Genomic DNA, 15,611 nt, shown 5'->3' with positions numbered 1-15,611 from the left:
GGTGGGCCCAGGAGGCTGCTAGGTTTGTGGGCTGGAGTCTCCCACTAATCCGTCAGAGTTTAATGACGGCAGGCCATGCAAGTGGTGGTGAAGCCCTTAGGGGGGGTTGACCCAAGTCAGGAGGGGGCCGGGCATGTGACCCACACCAGGCTAAGAACCCAACCAGTTGGGGGAGGGTGTGTGTGTGTGTGTGTGTGTGTGTGGAGGATGTGAATGTACACCTACGTCTGGAGCTAAATGGCCAGTCACTTGAGGAATGCAGACTTTCTAATCTCAGTCTTGAAAACACAGACAAATTGAGCCATTTTTTTTTGTGGGTGAATGTAGAACAAGAAAAGCCAGTTGTTCCTGTTCCAGCGATTCCTGCCTTACATTAAAGCACTGCCAAGGAGTGTGAGCATCACCGGGGCATACTGAGGCAAACACATACACAAACAAAAATGCTGTAAGAAGATGATATTCCCCTGAGTTCGTCTGGCTCCAGGAATAACCGTCTGATCTTTCCCGTTTTTGCGCTGATATACCTTTTTGTTCATTTGTGATAACACAAAAAAAACACTTGTTTCATGTCATCATTGAACACGTCAATAAAATTTAAAAAAAAAAGCATTGAATGAAACCCAGGACAGCACTGGACCCAATTTTTGGCAAGGTTTGAGAAATCCATTTAAAAGTCTAATTTGCATATCTTCGCTGAAACATTTGGCTCGCCTTTAAAATCGCTCAAAACGCCTGTTACCAGTGTGATTTTGCTTCCATAGTCGTGATTCAAAGCACAACCTCAATTAATTAGCGATACGCAAATCAATCGTTGCCTGAGGTCAAGCAGATCCCAGTCTATTTAAAAGATTGGACGTCCACTTAACATGATTTGCGGGTGCTATCTCAAAAGACACATTGATGAACTGAGGTTTCTATTCCCTTAATGCACAACAAATAACCAGCCTAAATCAATCAGGAGATATGGATGAAGCGTCGCAGAACGTGAGCGACGGAAGATAGGACTCGCTGGCGTCAGATGGACTTCAATGAATGTGCATGCATGTTGATTTGGTGTATCCAGACGCCGTCGTTAACTGTAAAAACAGCACAACAACAACAAAGAGATGCAACCAGGGCACAGGTTCATAGGAAGACGATGGTTGGAAGCCTCGCCGACGAGATCTCTTTCTGTCGTTTCTCCTCCTTTTGCTGGCTTGTAAAGTCGCTAATTAAAGTGACCTAACTGATGTCCCATCTGCCACAAGGGCGCAGAGCCAGCAGGTATTGGCTGCCGTGTAAGCGTGTTAATCCACTGAAGGGCCAGGTATGCGTAAACACACTCCTCACATACACACACACACACAGGATGCTTAGTGCGCTAACTCATTCACATTCAGATAAGCACTCAGCAACGCTTAAACAAAGATTAAAGACTTTGACAGTGAGACTGAAATCCCGTTAGCTTGTTTGCGAGGAGGTCGGGGGAGATAGTTTCGTTAAGTTGTGGAAGGGAGAGCTGCTGAACCTTGCACCCCCCCCCCCCCCCCCCTCCCCGCACGCAGCAGCAGCAACAACAAGACCATCGACGACACAGACAGCCGTGAAAATTACAGCAATCCAGCATGATGACAATGAGCGGCGCTGCTGGAATGACAACAGCTGAGTGAGGTGGCGAGGTTGGCTCCCTCGTTTCGATAAGCACTTTTTGAGGACATAATGGAATCTTTTGTCTATATTGCACAGCCACAGTGTGCTCGCTACAGCAGCAGCAGCAGCCGCCTGGCACCCAATGAGAACCATCCATCTGGGCGACCCCTGCCATGGCGACAAATTCATCTGTCTCTGCGGGGACCTGTGCGGCACCCAATCAGGGATAAGCTTTATATATATATATCCTACTTAATAGAATTGCAGTACATTCCCTTTCTCCTCTCCAGACATGGACTCTCATATTGCTGTCTCCTCTATCTACTAATTCACCGCAACATCCGCCCCCCCCCCCCCCCCCCTTTTTTAGGAGTCCTCCTCCAAGAATGAGTGCACTACATCTCCACAAATATTATCACCTTTTTCTTGGTAATATTTGAGAGGAGTCCATACACAGGTCAGACAGGTCAGAAGCACCAATACTACTCTGGGAAAAGTTAGGGGGAACAGGTGCAGCGAGATGTTTTGGACATATAAAATGGGTTCAGACAGGTTTATGGAGGATTTGTGATGATTTATATTCCGTCAGACTGAACTGAGAGTCATGCTATACCAATTGGAAACTACCTGTAAACTGTCTGAAGGTCAGATACTGTACAGACCACGACTGACATAGCAAATGAAGAAAAATTCGATCAAATGAGCGTACAAACCGTGCCCTTCAGGAAGCCCCTAACTCAAGACACTTGTGCTAGATTGCTTGCAAACTTAGAAAGGCTGTTTTTGTATCTGGATTGTTAAGTGCAATGCAGCAAATTGCTTTTATAAAAAGGCATGTAAAGAAGCAAGAATCCCTCCAAAGTTTAATACAGTAGCATCAGTGGAACATTTCAAAAATGAGATAAATGTTCAGAATGGCTCTTAAATATTGAAGTCCTCTCCTGGCAGTCATCTGCACCACAACATCGGGACCATTAAAATGTACAGGATTTTCTCCGCCAACGTAATGAGAAGATAAGCAGTTAATGTGAAATCCTCTGGACTCTGCTTCTTCTGCTTTTGGACGGGTGAAGTGCTGAAAGCCTATCGCTTAATTAAGGAATCGGCTCGGCTAAAAGTTTGAGACTTTGGGGCGGCCCGCTCCGTCACACCCTGGCGGTTGCAGGATGGAGGGCGAGCTCATGAAGCAGAGGTTACTCAAGTTGTGACAAGAGGATTGTTTGATCGCTGCACACTTCACAAAGTCCATTCTCGAAGTAGAAGTCGTGCATCACATTAGTTCTTCGCTGATATGAGGGTCAAAGGACCAAGAGGATGATCAGAAAAGTACTCAGACGAAATGGCAAAGTCAAGAACCCCATATTGATTTTCATGGGTTTAAAGACAAAGTGCTGATTGCGGGAAAATGACTGCTGAAAATCAATGACTTTACTGGAGAAGGAAAGAAACGTTTAAGTCAAAAACCTCATTTCTGTGCGAGTATTCCAGCTTTTCACTCGCCTGTGTCATGTTTGACATAAAATCTTTCCAATGGATCTCGACTTCTTAAAAGGACATTGTGCCTCTTGTTGAAAGTTTATAGCAAAGAGATGACTAGGGCATGTCCCCTTTGTGTTTTCTAAAGGGCTGTTTGTATATTTCCATATAAAACGTGCATATAGTGGGTGTTTTATGAGCTGATTCCAGTACTTTCAAGGAATTTGAACTCTTGGCATCAATGTTTCTAAAACACTTCATCTGTAATTCATAGGATGGTAAATAAGTTCAAGGGAGTAGAAAGGAAAGCTATGGGGAGCAAAAAAAAAAAATGTATGCAAATAAAAGTAGCAACAAGTGTATGTGATGAAGGAAACCAGGATTGAAGGGTCTCTACACCCGAGCTTCAGTCTTACCTGGAGAATTTCTGCTGCAGTGAGACCATCTGCGCCCGTCCCAGCTCGGACTCCTCCGTCACCTCCCGGAGACGCTTCTCGCTCTCCAGTCGCAAACGTCGCTCTTCCTCTAGCTCGTGGATCAGCTTTTCTCGCTGTGGAAGCAAACAAATAGAAGAGCGGTCATCTCTCTGGTGCAATGTGAGGGGGCCTCTTAAAGGCTCAAAAGATCATCCCCTCATCATCCCTGAGACATATTTACACTTCTTTAGTCTCTGGATCCTCTGGAGCCATTTCTCCTGCTGACCTTGACTTCTGACCCTCATTGGTAAAGGGTAACTGGAAGCTATGTGGCTTACGTAATAATTAAGCTCATGTAGGTTAAAAATCATATTCTTGTTCATGTTATATTCTTTAGAGGTGAAAGAAAATAAGAGAAGAAGGACATGATGACATTTACGCTCTGAGATTGACATTTTTACTTCCAAGCGTTTGTCATGAACTTCCTTTTCTTTTGCTGCTGTGACACAAAGTGCACACTAAATGTCAAACTATGTCACGGTTTGGTCTTGCACGCCTCAATCGGTATCTCACTTGTACTCCACTCCGGGCGCTCTTAGAAACTGCCCAACTTTCAAAACAATGCTCGCCATTGGGACAGCCGCCATCTTTGCTCTCTTATTTCAACTCACACGTTGCTCTGTTCTTGCACGAGTCATGAATTATTAAGTGTTATTGAAGCAAAACTTTGCAAAAGGGGGGAAATAAGAGCTAAGATTACTAAATGTTTGATTTATATTGAATTGAAAAGAACTCATGGTGATGTCTTTGCATAAAATCCACTCTATGAAGACCAGAGATACAGACTTTATAGACAGTTACAAACGGAAATCTTAACGCTTTGATGATTTTTAACAGTATTATAAACTATACAGAAGAGATAAATATCTGTATCTATGGATCTGCCACTTTGTTACATAGCAAATATGAATTTCTGACATGGTTTTGCCTTTGAATGTCATGTATAGTGACACTTCGACACACAAAATAAATCATTATTGGTAAAATTTAGGTTGCCACCTATATGGATAAAAAAAATTAAAAATTACAAAAGTAATGGCTGGGAAAAGGAACATTTGACTGTAATATTGGAGGAAAAAAGTAACTTTAAGAGTGGGAAACCCAGTCTACTCTCCTTATTTTTAATATCCTTCTAAAAACCAAAATCTAAATGAAGTCGGTCATACCACTTCTGTTCACAAGAAAAGTAAAGACAGTATTTGAACAATGGTGAGCAGCTCATTGCAATAAAGGTGCCAGATTTAAGCTCAATCACTTGTGACACCTTTTACTTTCTCAATATCATCACCGAATGTTGCAGCTTTTTCTTTTAACCCCAATCATTCCCATCAGGAAACTCTGCAGAGTTCTTTTTTTAGCCAGAGACAATTCCAAAATTAAAATCTTTCCCTTCGTCTAATGAGATTCTTCTCTTCTCAGCCATCTGCTACCGAAAGAAAGACCCATCCTCGCCTCAAAATCCACTTGAAAGTGCCATGACCCTTCGCTGGCGCGCTCTCCTTCTTTGGAGAGGAGAAGCTTGGCAATCGTGAGGAAGATGGCGAGTGATTTGAGCGACCGCCACCAGCCTAGCAAAACAGCTCATTCTCTTACAGGCGGTTTCTCTTACAGGCTGTTTCTACACAAAAAGCCTGGCATTGTTTGCAGCTGTCAATTCATGACAAAGCTGCATTTTCTTAGCTGCTGGTTTAAGTTATCAACCATCTGTCACCATCGTGTCGGGAGTATCAGCTGAAAACACAGTGTTTCGAAATAACCTATGGCAACTGGAGGGGGAGAAGTTTCTTCTTTGGCACACCAAGGTGCCATTATTGCTGAGTAAGATGCTTGAATGTGGAATGCACTCCATCTTATTTGTTTGGCTTTATTGAAGTGTTAAGACATTATGACTGGAGCGCTGCCTGCAAACCAGTCATTCTCTGGCTGTAAATTCAGGAGGGGATTATCCTGTCAGTGCATGGTTAAAGATTACATATCATCATGCGTCTTAAAAAGGTGAGATCAGCGACTCCTGCGGAAGATTTATATGCAGGAATTGGCATTTTGAACTGTAGAAATAGTCTGTAATGCAGGTTGAGGAGACAGATTCAAATTGTATTCTCCCTTTCCATGTTAAGCACCAATCAGGGTTTATCATTTGTTAGGCATAAAGGGTACAATGCTGGGGTTTCTTTTCCACAGGCCAGCATTATACTGACATCTAGTGGTGCAAAAGAGGAAAGAAAGGTGCAGAAGAAAGGGCCTGTATGCACACAGAACAAGTCAGGTTATCACCAACGTTTGCAGCCAGGATTTAAAGCAACATCATGTAATCGAATTGTGAATTAATCTGTCAAAACAACTGGAAAGCATGCCTGTAAATTCCCCCAGCATTTTAGAAAATGGACATGTTTCACTGTGACTATATTGTCTCCGGTGCAACAGTGAAACTGGCAGGTTTTAACTGGGTGAGAATATTAAACCCAAGTCACCATTAAAACCAGTTCTGGTCCTCGCTGCAGCCATAAATCTGAGGGCTACTATGCGGAGCCTCTCTTCACACAACAGGGAGGCTCTCGGGAGTAATGGCGGCTGTAAATCCACAGAAGCATAAAGCACAACGTCCCCCTGCCAAGAAGTGGACCTATAGATCTGGAGTGAAACCAATGATTTTCTGGCTCGTCTTTTGGGTTTTTTTTTTCCTTTGAGGAAAATTGGCAAAAAGATGAAAACATAAAAAAGGAGGTCATACCGGCTGCATATTATTTAGATTAACTTCAACAATATTTAATGATACAAACATGGCATAGAAAAACAGCCACATCCAAATTCAGTTTAGCTTAATATCACAAAATTACAAACAAGCACAAAGGCCTTTTTCTCTGCAGCTCCACGTGTATAAATATGTATAAATGTGTACAGTAGTGTTCCGCAACTTGGTCCCGATTCACACAAAAGCACAGTAGCCCTGATTTTTGTTGCCCACCCGGCCTCACCAACACCCCAGGCATAAACCACCGACCACTCTATGTCTGCTGACAGAGCCTCGCCAACTGCCTCCATAACAACACAGGATTTATGGTGTGCATGGTAGTAAAAAAAGGGCCCTCTATTGCTTTTGTTCAATATATAATTTCAGCATTTTAACAAGGCCCTGAAGCCATTAAATCAAACATTACCATATCTTTATGCGGCCAGAAATCCCCAGCAATACATTACAGTGTTTCTGGGCTGAAACGTTTATTGTCTGGTGCTAATTGAAAGCATATTTGACGTCCTCAGAAAAGGCAGCGCGTCTTCATGCAAAGCCCTGGGAAGATCTCTCAAAGTCAACACACAGAGAGGATGAAAACACGCCTGGCAAGTTTCTGTGAGAACATTTACTTTGGTTAATCCGACGATTGAGGACATAATCCTCTCACTTGACTGGCCCTGGCAAAAGAACGGCATGCGGTGCCTTGTTTGGCCTGCAGGGGGCAACATTTTCCCGGAATAAAACCTGCAGCTCTCAACAAAGCCCTGGGCTGACAAACAATACAGTAGTTCGGTAGAAGCAATATGAAATGGAAAGGGACATGTAATCTATAAAATGGCCCAGGCTGCCTTTTATACTGAGCCATATATCTGAAACGAGAAACCAGATTGGGTGTTTCAGGATTAAATTTGACCTCCGAGACAGGCGAGGCGCTTTCATTTCCTGCTTGATCAAAAAATATCCATGCATCCATCCAGATGTGACTGAATTCATCACCTTTACAGCATGTACAGCTTTAGATTGAATGCACTGCAGGGTGCTATTGATTTCAATACACTTTATGTTTAGTGAAATAAATGAAAAACATGGAATAAGAGATGCACCTAATTCATATCCATATCGAGTCATATGTCTAAAATCATATTAAAAGCACTGGAGCCCAGAATGCAGCCTGCCCCTGTAATTGGACCGCATTAGATGGTAATGGTATTCATCCGAGCTGAATTACTAGAAGATGCGAACCCCCCTGATACCCTCCAACATCCACAGAGGACACTAAATTAATTAGAGACCTCTGCCTCTCCTTGTTGTGCCTGCAACGTTGCCTCCAATAAAATAAAAGCAATGCTATCAGGTTAAGTGCATGTGCGTGTGGGCTCTGACTCTGCAGACTGTCCATCTGCAACTGTACAACACAGTGTGTGTTTTGTGTGTGTTTGTGCAAGGTTTGGGGTACAGTTCAGGGGGCTCAATAATCTCTTCATTACACCCCCCCGCCACACACACACACACACACACACACACACACACACACCCCCCCTCCCTCCAGTTGCAGCTCTTTGCCTAATCAAAGGGAGCCGGGAGCGGATCTCTGGCTCGCTGCTAAAGCAAACATGAGGGACACAATACACCCTGCGCAGGTTCTTCATTCATAAATAAAACATGCCACTTGGCTTGTTTGTGCGCCCCGTGTGTGTGTGTGTGTGTGTGTGTGTGTGAGCTCGTCAGCGATCCTGAATTCAAATGAAAGTGTAACATGAGGAGGATTTAGCCGTATGCAACACAAAATTCAAGTGAAGTGCAAAGTCAGCTAAAACAAAGTGTGCCCTTTTTTCTAAAAAAAAAGGTTGAAAGAATGTTTTTAGAGGGAGTGTTATTCAAAGTCTTTAGGATATTAAAGCACCTTCAAGGAGATTTTAGAAGGTTATGAAAAAGGGTTAAATTAATACTGATGCTTCTATATTAGCTAAACGAGACCATCAGTGGGAAGGCTGATTATTTCAGGAAAGGTTTTTTCAATGTCTGAAACTTGCTATTGGGGGGGGGGGGGGGGGGGGGAGTGTTAGACGAGGAGAAAGCTGCAGAAACATAGTTTTGTTTTCACAGAGTGATACAACTGACAAATCCACCATTAGGATGAAAGAAATATCAACATGACACACATGACTGATTGGTTGACAATGTTTAAGCATATAAAAAAAAGAGCTCTTAAAGTTATAAAAAAAGAAGATTGAAATTCAGGATTTTCTCTGCAGGAAGAAAACAGCAGAGCAATATGTTTTGTTACAGAAATAAGGTGGAGTTTAAACAGTGTTTTATGCACCAAAAATCTGCCTCCTGTGTCCCCAAGGGCTCCATCAATTCAATTATCATGGAGAGCCACTACATCAGAGTGTACCACTCCGCTCTTAGACTGCCGCGGGCACTATAGCAAATAATACACACACCCCAGGAATATGCTAAATCATAAGAGTGGCCCATTTATCATTGCCAAGGGAGCGCCCCCCCCCCCCCCAACACACCCACGCACTCCGAGTCATTCAGTCACACATACACACAAATACGCTGTTGAGAGTGGGCAAAAGAGACGGAGTGGAGATGCGATTTGGGGCCTGGCTGTCAGCGCTCGTCACCCGGTGAATGTGCCGAGCGCTGGGGGGGGGACCCCGTCTCGGCCCTCGCCCCTGTCCGCCACTGATAAGGGCCAATCTGTGGAGACAGCACCTGAGCTGAGTCCCCCCCCCTGAACCTCCACGCTGTCACACACACTCCAAACAGCTGTCAGAAACACTCTGCGAAGGTCCCTCAGCGCTGGAGCTCCACGAGGAGCGAGGCTTTTCTCCCTGTCTTTATAAAACGGGGAGCCCCTCGAAGCTTTCCTTTATCTGCTTAACAAAAGATTCAGTCCTGAAGGTGCTTCTTATGCTCCTTAAAACACTCATAAATCAATGTCAAATAAACCAATACCTCCATCTAATGACCCCAACCTAATTAATCCACGCTTATACTAACAGTGGAGGCCCTGACTCATACATTACACAACTGGAACTCGGTTCACATGGATGGTCCAACCTGGAAGGTTTTAATTCCGGGTTTTTTGAGTCATATATTGGAAAACCACAACTTTAAGTCAACTTGGCTAATAAAAAGTACCAACTAAAGACAACATTTAAGATGCACTTTTGAGAAGCCAGTCTGTTATGAAATGGCTACTTCAAGAACAAACTCATTACTATGGTTTATTTTGTCTTATTTTTGGTCAATATTTGAGTATTTGGATATATTTTGGATAACAGTAAAGGTTTCCTGCCGTTGACAGGCTCAAGACTTAACGATGCTTAAAAACCAAGACTTAACCAATATATTTTAAATCCAAGAGTCCACAGTTTTGCAGTTTCTAGTCATGGAAACCAGAATCAAGTAAATTTTCTCAAAGTTTGTGTTTATGGCAAATTAAGTATATCATAGGTGTCACTTTGTTTAAATATAAACTATTATTATCATTGTGGTAGATAAAGGATAGGTATGTAAGGGTCTATTTATACTTTTGGGTGAGTTTGGCATGGGATCTTGGTTACAGTTAATAAAAAGGGGAAAGCTCATTGCAGGTCCTATGCTTATCGCTCCAAAGAAATTGGAATAATACATAAATCTTTGCATGCAGAACAGTCAATGGTACATGCAAATTGACATCACTTAAAGCATTATGTAGCCAACTTTACAAGCAATCTGGGGATGAGTTTCTTGCCCAAGGAAACTCCATAAATATACAGTACATTATCCCCCCTCTACCTACTGAGCCATAGATGCCCCAATGTGGATGCCAATATGGACATTACCATTGGGACGGGGCTGTTTCCAGAGTCATTAGCATCTGTATCCAGCTGTTCTCAAAGCAACAAAGGCCAGAGTTAAAGCAGTAACAAGCAGACACGTTTATTTTTGCAGGGATGTTTCAAGGCTGAATGACTCAGTACAAAATGACTTGTTCTGAAGGACATTTGGTCGTCTAGGGAAGCCCGTTTCAAAGTACATTTTCTTAATGCCGTGTTGCAAACTGTGTAACGTACAATCTTGCAGACTGTAGCACATGAGAAATCTGTTTTCATGGACAGAAATAGCTGATTCCTATCTTGGCTCCAGGGCCTATTTAACCATACAGTGCCACCCGTTTCCCACTTAAAATTCACAACGGCTCTATTCTTATCTTAACTTCATTTTCTACACGAAATACTCTGGAGAGATCTGATTTTTAAATAAGTGCGTTACACAATTAAGCCAAGTTCAAGTTAATAAAAAAACTGTTCCCTTTAGCGTTCATACGCATGCTCCGCTCAGCCATGAAGGAATCAAACGCTGTAATCAACAAAAACCTCTGGGGAGAATAACTGCGTGTGAATCGGACTCATATCTGTTTAAGCTCAGATATCACAGCGCGTCCACAAAAACCCAAAGAAAAATAAATCCAGTTCCTCTCAAAGTCCGATAGTTTATTTTCCCATGTTGTTTAGACAGCCGCTTCCAGTGGTTAAAAAATCTTACCCCACTGTTTTAAATGCCTTTTTAATGGCGAGTGCAGCCCCCTCCCTACATTTACAAGCCTGCATGTGCACTCCTGTTTGCTCTCTCCCCCCCCCCCCCCAACCCCAACAGGAAAGCCGGCATCCTGCCCCTGATGGACTTGGATTACACCTCGGAGTGGCATCAAACGAGAGTGTGAGACAGAGAGCGGCTCTGCCTTGCACCACGCCTCTGGGTTTTTCTTTTTTTTCTTGGGTGTGAGGAATTCCAGAGAAAACCTACAGCAGCGACAAGGCCGTGAATGAGCGGTTTGACTCCAGACAGACAGGGCAGGCTTGTTGGAAGGGAACTGAATAAACCATGACCTGTGCTCTGTAAAACACCTAACGGGAAAGCCGCTGTTTGTCTTGTAAGAGTTTTAAAGAGAGAGGGCCAAAAGAATCACGTCCTTTTAGAGCTGTTTGAATCATTTCTACCTTCCCAGTGCAGATTCTAAAACCTTAACGTGAGTATCCCTCTGATACCAGTGCAATGAAAAAACAAATACATATTAGAATTTACAACAAAATGCTTCTGAGGAGCTTCCAGTGTAGCCAACGTATAGGCAAAAAGGACTTCTGGCCAAGTATTTCTTTTCCATGTGTTGCCATGTTTACAGTGCAACTCCAAGATTCTACATTTTCTATGTATAATCAGAAGTAGTCATGAAATATATTGTTGCTATGTTGCCTCCTGCTTTGGAACATGCTGGATTTTTGGGGGTCTTATTACCAATCAGCTCAGATTGGTACATGAATTGGCAAAGCCTCAGATAAATAATACAGGATAGCAGACACACAGTATCCGACACTGCAGTTTAGGCAGTATTGGCGTTTCAGATACAGGTATTGATATTGGATCAACTCCATGTCCAAGCCTTGATATGAAGTTCAAGTACAGAGATTTGTCTTTGGAGAGACAGACCTAGTGGTTGTTGGACAAGTATCCTTTCAAACCAATGCATCTTGTGTGGCCATATTTGTGGTCAACTTCTGTGCACATGCTGCGGTTCAAACCCTGATTTGCCCTGCAAAAAAAAAAAAAGGTTCATGCATATCTCCCAAAAGATCCATAACAAAAAGAGTGTTGTGCTGCAGCAGAGCCAGTAGTCGTCATGTTTCACAACAGGAGACCCAATTAAAACACACGCTCCCCAGTAAAGTGTGTTGTTAATTCTTGTTTCATATCCACTCAGGGGTGTGTAACTGCAAGGGAGACCTTGAGGCTTACAATTGCGGCAGTGTGTACCACCATAAAGATACTGCCTGCATTCTTTCCCAACACAAAGCAGGAGTAATATTGCAGCAAGACGCCTCCCCGCGGAGCAGAAGCTGTTGTGCAATGGTTGGCTCGATGTTTCTGCGATTGTGTTTCACCAAAGACACTAATGGATGTAGAGACGGAAGACCAAAAGGCTGCTAAAGAGAGGCATCAGATACAGAGCCACTTCAAAAAGTCTGGGGTTTTAATCTGTCTCTTTGAGTTAGTCCCTTGGCAGGCAAAGATTTGTGGGTTGGGGGAGGCGAATGGGCACAGGAGTGGGCGTCAGGGTATGGGGTGTGGGGGTTTTGTGGGGCACAGGCTAGTTCCCTCCTCACACCGCCAGCACTTTGACAATTATCTCCTTGATGCAGCAGTCTCTTTTTCAGCCCCATAGAAGAACCGTGCCTGAGCTCCGAAGCCTCCCAGGAATGCCGGGGAGAGAGAGTGAGGGGACTCCAGCGGGGATTATCCCAATTTCAAATGGAGCTTAGTGATATCCCCCCCCTCCTCCTTTTTTTTTCTTTTTTTTCTTCCCTCTTCTCACCCTCCTCCTGTCTGGCACAGATAACTCATCCCTCTCTCTCTCTCTCTCTCTCTCTCTCTCTCTCTCTCTCCACCCTGTGCATGCGCAGACACAATTCAAATACACACCCCTCTAAAGTAATAATTAGCATGTCAACCACTCGTGTGAGTCTCATAGACGAGCCTTTGGTCGCGTCTCACGGCATAGAGGAGGACGCACTATTCTTGGGACACTTTAAGGTCAGACGATGGGAGGTTGGTGTTACAAGGAGGACACCGACACAAGGAGGTGCAAACAAATAGTGACTTGTGTTATGAACACATGGAATCCCAACGTGTAAGTGGATATGTGATATTTGTGTATTGGGATATGTCATTTGGTGCAGTGCAAACCATCGTTCTTACACTTATACAAACCCAAACGATGGCATAAAGGCTGAAAAACAACACAATGCCTGTCTCTTGGCAAAATAATGCTGCTATGACTCATTGTGTTGCACGTTTGACTCAACCGTCCCCGTGGACTTTGGGACTCCACATACTGGGTCACCTTTCTGAGCCAAACTTGGAGACGGCACTCTACTTGACAGCTTTATTCTCAACCCTGTGCGCGTGTCACTATTTATGAAAAATGGAGTCTGCACCGTTTACTTTGACCTCTCTCTCTGACAGCCGGAAGAGACAAATTAACCTGCAAAGCGAAACCAAAGTGCAGAATGACTTCCTGTCAAAACTCTTGACGGACGACTTATCTGTCTCACCCTTGAATTCAACACCTTTAAATGGACTTCCAATAAGTCAGTTTGACATATAGATTGAGTTCTTTTTCTCTGGAGTATGTGAACCAAACTACAGGTGTGGACGTGACCTTAACTGATCACATTAGACGTGTTTATTATCGGCTTCACTCCATTCATCTCCAGCTGCTCACATGACTGATTGTCTCACAGTGATATGGAGGGTCCCCTTGGAGGATGCATGCATTCATTTCATCTGCAGTATTTCTGCCAGCTGTGGAAATCAATACTGAACCCTCTTGTTCCCTATATACATCGATACCTGGAATGGCAGGACTGGGAAAGTCACAGAAAGGTCAGAAATGGGGGGAGAGTGGACTTCTACTTCGAGACAGGTTAAGGTAAACAAAGATAGGGATCTCTGTTTGCTTGTATCTGACTTTAAATCTGAATTAGTTGCAGCGATATTCAATGTTTACATTCATTATTTAATGTAAAAGTAATTTTCCACATGAAGAACCAATCACATGGTAGATTCCCTTTAAAATCAGCCCAGAACGTAGCATTTCTCTGGTACTGTGTCTAAAAATAACCTTCAATGACAGCAAGAATGCTGTGCTGAAGTGCCCTTGAGCTTCATCTGAACCCTCGCCCAGCTCGAGGGGGGGGGGGGGGGCTCTGTTCTGACTCTGACCCCGTCATCTGACCTGCTACACTGGGAGGGGGCAGAGAAAACAAGAATTCCTCCTTCAGGGATCAATAGAGAATCAGACAAAATAGTGTGAAAATCTCACAGTGAATCAGCCCCTTTGCGTGCTGTAGCTCTAGGCCTGCTGCCATGAAGAGAATCAGAGGCGTCACTGGGGTGCAGTCAAACAGCTGAGCCTGTGGTTAGAGCCTCTGCGCGGAGGCTGCAATCAGCTGAGCTCGGCTTCATCACGTGGTTTCACTCTCTGACCTCCCTGAGACACAACAACTGAAGGCAATCGGACAAATATGCAAACAGAAATGTGCAACTGTGTTCACATTCAGAGGCAGATTTCTACCTCCTGAACTCTTTCCCTGTGCTTACACAAGTGCTCTCTCAAAAACGTAGTGAAGTGAAATCTCTGCAGTTTCTTTTTAAGCTTAGAACAATGCAGTGTTGACAGGTTAAGCCCCGGCTGCAGCTTTGTCATGTTACCCAACCTGACCATGCTTCTGGATACTTGTTAATCCTGCAGAATGACTGAAACATGTCCAAACTACTGCTGACATTGTATGAACAAACATGTTACCCTATTGAAAAAAAACCAGTGCATGCAAAGAGTGCATTGAATGCTTCAGTTTTATTAACTTACTTTTTGATCAGATGTTCCTGACTTTAAACTTTGTGCACAGTTACGCTACATCTTAACCGCCTATTTGGTCCCACCCCTTCATTTGGAAATATTTTTGGGACTCAATGGGTTGTGGCCGTTGGGCCCTTAAAATGCTCTTCTAAAGAAAGCAATTAAATTGCAGATAATTCCCAAACAGCTTTCCAAACCACAGCTATTACAGATGGATGTCAGCCAGAGAAACAGCTCCTGTTTTTGCAGATAACCATGCAACAATGGCTTAACAGGTTGGTATGTTTAAGTTCAATTTAAGCTGTAGACGTGAAGTGAAGTTACCACCATGTTCTGTGTGTGCAGCTTGGAAAATAAGACCAGACAAGTGTTGTATAAGATTGACTTCCTCTTGTCTGTAGCTCTCTTCTAAACGGCCACGACCCGCAGTAAACCAAGGCCGAATTGTAAACCCGGCCATTGAATTCTTTGGATTTATGCAGAATAGCTGAATATATTTCCAGCTTGATTTCTCCAGTACTGTCTCTTTAAAGAGCCACTGATGAAGTGTCGAGACGGCAAAGTTCGGCTCTGGCCGGTGTGGCGGCTTGGCAGGGCTTTACAGCTTGTTTGTGGGTGTGTGTGAAGTGAGCATACTGAGGCTCTTCTGGCTTTGCACACAGATTATAGGGGATGGGTAGTCTGCGCTGTACTTTACCATTGTTCCTTCGCTCTTGCTCCGTGCGACTTCCCTCTGCAGGCGAGCCACGGCCAGCTTTTCTCTAAACGGAGGGGAAGGAAGAGAGAAAATGCGGGTGAGTCATTGTGAAGTGGGTGACACGGGTCAGGTCCCACTGACACAGGCATTTTGCATTTCAGTGACACATATACTTCTGGAGTTATG

The 15,611-nt window shown here is 43.7% G+C and overlaps 1 protein-coding gene across 5 annotated transcripts in view; it reads right to left on the bottom strand.

Annotated features, from left to right (window-relative positions):
* Nucleotides 1-15,611, bottom strand: part of LOC109984185 (nck-associated protein 5) — a 116,297-nt gene that overhangs the window by 46,104 nt on the left and 54,582 nt on the right. For all 5 annotated transcript variants that reach the window (XM_020634222.3, XM_065951929.1, XM_065951927.1 and 2 more), the window contains 2 exons: nucleotides 15,426-15,489; nucleotides 3,522-3,655 (listed from right to left, as the gene is read on the bottom strand). In XM_020634222.3, the coding sequence (XP_020489878.3) occupies nucleotides 3,522-3,655; nucleotides 15,426-15,489 (198 nt within the window). The remainder of the gene's footprint in view (nucleotides 1-3,521; nucleotides 3,656-15,425; nucleotides 15,490-15,611) is intronic.

Source organism: Labrus bergylta, chromosome 24, assembly GCF_963930695.1.
Source record: "Labrus bergylta chromosome 24, fLabBer1.1, whole genome shotgun sequence".
Lineage (NCBI taxonomy): Eukaryota > Metazoa > Chordata > Actinopteri > Labriformes > Labridae > Labrus > Labrus bergylta.
This window is presented reverse-complemented; position numbering and strand designations above follow the sequence as displayed.